We start from the raw sequence: 7386 nt of genomic DNA, 5'->3' as shown, positions 1-7386 counted from the left end.
AAAACCTTAAGACTTAATAAACAAAAAAATTGATATTTTGCATATGAAAGCATTGTAATGTTTACTGATAATCTGCCAAATTTCATTAACATACACTTACTAATTTAAAAATTATAGCATGAAAACTATAACAAGCACAAAATGGTCATGAGGTCTATCCCAGGGACTGAGCCCTGAAAGAGTTAAGTAAAGAGTGATATACATATAAGATGAAACAAAAAATCTCCACAATAAGATATCTTGTTTTCAAGACACCACCATTTTCTTTTTACTATCTTTTCTTATATTTTTAGAAATCACTGATTTCTACTGAGTGTATTAAGAGAGGTCTGCTGATTAATGGAAGATCAAAATATTTACTGCAAAATAATTCTACATTCTCCGACTGAACTTGCAAGAAGTAGAGAGAATGTGTACAAATGTACAATCACAATAAACAATCCTTATTGTTATGCAAAATTTGTACAAATAACAAATTTTGAAAAATTCCTTTATTATTATAAGCAGATAGAAAACACATGGTATGCTTATGTACCACACCCACAGTTAAACAATAATGCAATGTAATTCATAACATGTACAGATGTTATCTGCAAGTGATTACAATGATACTCCTAGTTTTGCAAGATATCCTTTTGTTTCTGAACATTTATAGTACATTTTTTCAATAAAAGCTAATTACACTAACTATGGATCATTGGTTTGTAATAACATCACTTAACACTGTTAGGCAATAAAAAAACAATATAATTGATTTGATATTTTTGTGACCTTTCATTATAAAAGTTCTAGGATTCAGATCAGAGTATGAAAAAAATATACTTGCTTTTGTTGTTAACTTTGAAGGTAATTAATTTTGTACTCAACTGAAGTCTAAAGCTTTCAGACTTCCCAAGCATAAAATAAATAAGGACAAGCTTTATCTTCATTTGACCTGGTCCTACATCCTTTGGATGATATGACCTCTTAAAAAGCACAGATTACAAAATGACTAGGTATGGTTTATTTGCATAAATCATACACTAATATTATCAATTGATAAAAAAAAAAAACTACCCAATGTTTCTTTATTCTTTATGCAGAACTATAATTTAAAGAATACAACTTTATGAAGTTTAGTTGATATCCCACCAGAGTTGAAATAAACAGCTACATAACATTAAAATACACACCAACAGCAGCAGAACTTCCATGAACATCCCTCTACCAAACTTCATTCCTACATATTTACAATATCAGAATTATTCTTAAAAAAGTTCTGAAATTTCCTTAAACAATTGGGGAAAAATATATAACACACACTGATTGTTTGACTATTAAACATTTAAATGTTTAAGTTTAATAGGAATGGGGAACTAAGTTTAGCAAAATGTCTAGAAGATGAAATTTGTTAACTAACTGTCTGGGAGGTGTGGCTTCAATCTCTCCTCAGTGTAAAATAGTATTGATCCAGCTGTATCACTAATAGAATACTCAGGATTTATGCAGTTTAGAGCAATGGCAAGGTCTTTCTTGACATTACCAGTTGACTTATGATAGTTTAAAGGGTCTTTTTTTCAAATTATTTGTTTTCCTTAGTTTTAGTTGAGTTCATTGAATATGGAAATAAAGAACTCATTTTACAAGAAAAAGCAACTTATGCTTCAGAGTTTTATTTTTAATTTTACATACACTATATATATATAAACACACACACACACATAGAAACATTATTTCAAAAGTTAAGTATACATAAAAATTAAAAGGAAAGGCTACATTATAAACAGTAAGACCAAACAGGTGATTTTTTCACTTTAATTATCACAACAAGCATTAACAACAACAATAAAATGCTGCATAAATTAAAACGATCACCAGGGCACAGGCAGTAATGAGATATATAAGATGTACCCTTGATTTTGGGGTGACTGCAGAAGTAGGACCTACTGTTCACATTCAACCTACATGAGTGTGGTGTTACCAAACTACTTCTTCAAAACTTGTAAAAGTAGAAAAATTCTATAAAGAATGACTGGAAAGCTGTATTATTTTGAAGCTTAGCATCTCTCCTTTTCAATGCTGTGTATAATTTCAACCATCAGGTATACATATTATTTGTCAAGCTTTAGAAATACATAATTTTCTTTGTAGTTCTACACAGTGTTTATTGGTAGATACCAATACAAACTATGTGGCCATAAGAAAAACAAAAGAGAAAATGCATAGTATGTGGTTTAAATGCCTACAGACATTACAAAAACAAAATTTTAGACATTTTTTGAACGACCAATTGTTATTTTTCATGTTGTTAAGGGCCACTTTAAACTTATTTCTTTCTTTTGGTAGGATTTCTTGAAGTCAAATTGGATGACAAGATGTCTTCAAGATGTTTTACATTCATATTATAAGTGACTGTTTCTATTATAATGACAATATCATAAGATATTTAATTTTACTGGTAACTTTACTTGTTAGACTGTTCTTTAGGTTCAGCAGTTTCTTATCTGGTCATGGATTATAGGGTCATGGGTTTTTTTAAGCAGTTTCTGTCTTATATTCCCTTCTTAGTGATACTGAGGTAATTTTCTATTTAATAATGAGGTAGGATTTTGGAATGTCAATCAATACATAGATGAATTGTTCTTCTTAAATTCAATTTTTATTGTCTCCACCTACAGTTCAATTCCGAGGTCTTATTGATTTTTATTCACATGTAATGTTATCTTTGCTTGTATGTATACTGATTAACTCTAAATATATATGTGCATTGCTAAGAAACTATACTGCATGTCTGAGTGAATAAAATGTAATACTGCATTTGAGAATAGATTTTTAAAAGACTTGTTTACCATTTTTTACTTACCACTAACACTATTTATGTGAACGTAATGTGACAGTTACTGTAACACATATTACCCTGAAGAGGGTATAACACAAAATACTGGTTAAATAAAACAAATTATGAAGCACAATTGAAGAGAAAAATGTATCAACTTACAGGTTTTTCTGAAGGAACCTGCCTGTTTCTTTTGCACTATCTTCTACTTTACACATTTCAGATCTAGTACTGGAAGTGGGTGAGGTTGCATGATTGGATGCATTTAAAGAAAGGGAAGTCTCAGAGGAGACAGGTGTCTCGGTCCCAGAGGGCATCGAGTAAGTCAAGACTGCGGTGTCAAAATCCAGGACATTAGCACCTACAGTTGGAAGGCTGGACAAATCTATCACACAACGAACTTTCCTAAAGCCAGACTGGATAAGTCTGTAGTAAAAAAAAATTAATTATTTCACCATGAAAAATCGTAATTTAACAGAAAAATTAAAACTTCATTCTCTTTTGTGCTACTAAGAACATTTAATCCATTTTAATCCATCAGAATTCAACTGAATGGGATGTATGTACAATTTTTAAGTAATTATTTTGGTAACATGTTGCTATCATCAAAAAATAAATTAAAATTTTTATCTAACAATGGATATCTCCCTCAACTGCAGAAAAAGTAGGTGTTTTGAATGGCAGGAAGAGAAATGGATAAATACTTTAATCCAAAATACAAAATAAACAGTCATCTTGCAATTCAGAATACAGGATGTACACAGTTAAAAGTATTTTCTAAATGAAGTTAGAGAAAGTGTCAAAGGAGAGAAACTTTATAAAGTGTACATGCTACCTTGCCAACAGTATCCATAAGCTATCATAAAATGAATGGTAGATTTCTGAGGAGGTGGAAGTTTTGTCATGAATAAGAGATCCAGAAATATTATTACAAATTACAAGTTAGCTTCTATTAATTTGCTAGATTTTTGAGAAAGAGTATTTTGTGATGAATCAAAGATTCAGAAATATTATTAGAAATTACAACTTAGCTTCTACTAACGTGTAGGTGTCAGATAAAATTACAATACATGTCAGATGTTGGTGGTGGCATTACTATCAGAATTTCATCATTATATTTTTGGTTGTTGCTTCAAGCTTGACACTTTATTCTGTGGTTTGATGGAAATTCCTCAATCTCATCAGCCAAAAATCTGATCTTTAGCAATTGCAATGCCTCCACTGGATTAAATGAGGTGCTTCCATCAATACTCCTTTTTGACCACAACTTATTTCCCTGATCCTTTCTCTCACTTGGTTTTCTATCTAGTGATCTCAACATGGATTTTCTTCTTGTTTGGAAGGTTGACATCATTTAGGTATTTCTTAGCCAGTTCCTCCAAGAAACAATTTGATTATTTCCCTTTGATTTATCTTGTTCTCCAGCATTAAATATTTCCTTTATGTCTTTAAGATAAAATGGATGTTTTTGTACCCACACATTTTACCCTTTCTCAGTTGCTTCTTCCACTCCATCAGAAATAGAAATGACATACCATAAACTTTTAGCACCAATAGGGCCATATCTTGTTGACTGTTTCAGTTTCTTGCATCCATGACTGAAAGTTGACTAGCAATTTGCATATCCAAACTTTCTTTACAGCATAAGAGACCATTTCCTCTTGCATTGCCTTCCATTACAGTATGTTCAGAGTCTGAAACTACAACCAGGAGCCTTTTCCACATTTTGTTTTCTTCTCTTTGCCAATTCTAGGTTGGGTATTTATTGCCACACCTGTTACAACACCAAATTCTACTTGAGAGACATTTCCTCTTCCAAGTCACTCCCTCTTCCCCAACCAATGAGGTGTCATCTCTTTCTGATTCTACTGTGATCACATTTGCATTTACTACATTTTTAACAAATGGAGCATCTTGAAAGTTAACTTTGGAGCTGTGTTTTCTAAGCAAATCTTTCAGGCCTCAAAAAGACAACTAGGAGTGCTCAAAAAGGTTGTTTCTCTTCATCCTGCTCAAAAAATTAGTTAACTTTGTATGTGAGATTATGGTTTTGTAACAGAATGCAAAGTGATTTGGAGTAACAGGTTGTGAACACGATTGGTTATGCCACCTCAAGAAAAGAAAATGCCATGAGAAGGCATGGTGTGTGAGTTGGTTAAATGTGGTTGGTAGCCAAAGCTTCTGGTCTAGCCCAATTACAGTGCAAGAATCAACTGGGGGCAGTGAGGTCAGATGTCAGCATGCACCTGTCCTGGAAGCAAACAACCCCTTCCAAATGAAGACATAAGCAGTGATCATCAGTTTATTTGACATAACATTTAAAATACAAAGTTAATAAGAAATAGACAAAACTTTGAACAAAATTTTGACAATAGTGAGAAGTTACACAATAGTTTGACATTCAACGCAGTTGTAACACATGAACAATAGTGAAAACCACAAACAAACAAAGAAACAAACAAACAAAAAAGAACAATTAATTAGCATTTAACATGAACATAGTTGAATTAACAGATCAACAGCAAGATGAAACAGTTCCCAAGAAACTAGTCACCCGGTTGTGGCCCAAATCCATGCCGTGTCATTTACCTGTATAAAGGGTTTTTGGAAAAGGTAAATGCTCATGATTGTTGGTGGTTATGAGTGTTGTAAGGAGAAATGTATGTGTTCCATGTCTTTGGCATATCTGCAATAGTGCTGATTTCAGATAAAATAGCGAATGCTAGTGTTTTAATTTTTGGTAATATCTGGTTGTAAAGGTAGTTATTCTTTCTTTAACATTCTCCAGGTTGCAAAACAGGAAAGTTTAGCGCTATTCTTAGTGTTCTGAGCTGGACTGGTTTCAGTTTACTAAAGAGGTTATCCGACATATTGCCGGCTACAGGGTTGCCATATTTGAGTGATAGCCTTATATGCATTTAACAGATAAGGATTACAGAATGGTTGTTGCACCCTTTAGTGTGACCATTGATTTTAGGCAGATAACTAATTCTTTGGTAAACTTTTGGAAGTGTTTCATTAAAGTGGTTATTCCATTTCAGATTGCTTATTGAATGTCATTCCTAGAAATTTAACTTTTTTGCTGAATTTGATATTGGTATTATATATTTGTAAGCTTACTTTATTAATTTTTTCCTGTTCCTTTTTAACTTCTTTGAGAATACGGTAACCTGGGTTTTGGAAGGGTCACTATGTGACTAGATGATCATGTGTGTGCAGTGAAGAGGGGGTCTCTCGACATTCTCCATACTGTGACATCGTCTGTATACTTGGACCCAGAAGTTTGGTTAAATTCTGGAAAGTTTATGTCATTTACAAAAATGAGATAAAGTAATGGGCTAAGTACAGATCCCTGGAGGACTCCTGCTTGTAAGGTAAATGTTGGGGTTATTTTACTATTGATTTTAATTTCGGCAGACCTGTCAGTTAAAAAACTGGAAATCCACCTGATTACTTTTTTGGGAATGTTGTAATTTAGTAACTTGTATCGAAGGCTATTGTGCCAAATGCTATCAAAGGCTTTTTTCACATCTAGGAGTGCAACAATTGTGGCATGATTGCAGTTAAAATCATGATGAGTTGATTCAGCTAGTCTGACAGGTGGTCTGCAGTTTGTCTCTGTTTTCTGGACACATTTTGTAAATTTGTTAACAAGGTGTTAGATTCTAAATGAAAAAGTAACCTAGCTGTAATAATTTTTTCCAATAATTTGCCTAAGCAGTTTAAGAGGCTTATTGACTGAAAATTACTTGGATCACTAGGGTCACCCCCTTTTTTGGGGGGATAACTGTAATAATGGTGCTTTTCCAATGACTGGGGTAATAACCTGAAAGTAGAGAAAGGTTAAACAGAGAGGTATGATAGTAGCAGGCTTGAAGCATTCTTGAAAACTATGTTTCTTATAACGTCATTGCTGAAAGTAAAATTCATAAGTTCAGAAATGTTTCTCTTGAGTTCGGCTATAGTAATTGGTCTAGAAATGCTGTTGTTTGGTGTACTGTTGAGGTTGATTGATACTGGGAAATTCAGTCTGAAAAGTGTGGCGTTGTCATTGATACACTTATTGATTGTTATGAAGTGATCATTGTTAAAACTGGTTGAATTAGGTGTAGTGAAAGTTGTTTCATGAAACTTAGCAAAGATGTTGGCTTTGTCTTCATCTGTAGCTGTCAAAGTGTTGTGATGTTTAATAGTGTGATGCATTTTAGCCACGGGCTCGTTACAAATGGACTTGAACTTATGACAGAAGAGGGTGTGGTTTGCTTTGTAGTTGTCTAGGCTTTGGCAATAAGTGAGCCAGTTTGCTTCTTGCTGTTTTTTAATGTCATTATTAGCTTTACTGATTTTTGGCTGAAGGTTTGAGTCTTGGGTTAGTATGTAAAGTTTACATAATTGTCACCTTTCTTTGATCAGTGTATGAATTTCTGAGGTTAGCATTGGTGTTTATTGTTTTCTTGCATGTGTCTTCTAACATGTTTTTTACGATTATTCTAATATCAAACAGTTGTGTATATTAACCCCGAGAAAGCCACAAAGGTGAAACATTGGTTAAAATAAAAAAAAAAATATAT

General features: G+C 32.9%; 1 protein-coding gene across 2 annotated transcripts in view; it reads right to left on the bottom strand.

Annotated features, from left to right (window-relative positions):
- Positions 1–7386, bottom strand: part of LOC106462425 (F-box/WD repeat-containing protein 7-like) — a 103846-nt gene that overhangs the window by 56740 nt on the left and 39720 nt on the right. For both annotated transcript variants that reach the window (XM_022389696.1, XM_013922351.2), the window contains one exon: positions 2978–3241. In XM_022389696.1, coding sequence (XP_022245404.1) covers positions 2978–3132 — 155 coding nt within the window. In that variant the 5' untranslated portion in view covers positions 3133–3241. The remainder of the gene's footprint in view (positions 1–2977; positions 3242–7386) is intronic.

Source organism: Limulus polyphemus, unplaced genomic scaffold (genome assembly GCF_000517525.1).
Source record: "Limulus polyphemus unplaced genomic scaffold, Limulus_polyphemus-2.1.2 Scaffold1163, whole genome shotgun sequence".
Lineage (NCBI taxonomy): Eukaryota > Metazoa > Arthropoda > Merostomata > Xiphosura > Limulidae > Limulus > Limulus polyphemus.
The sequence above is the reverse complement of the archived record's forward strand: the minus strand, read 5'-3'. Positions and strand labels throughout refer to the sequence as shown.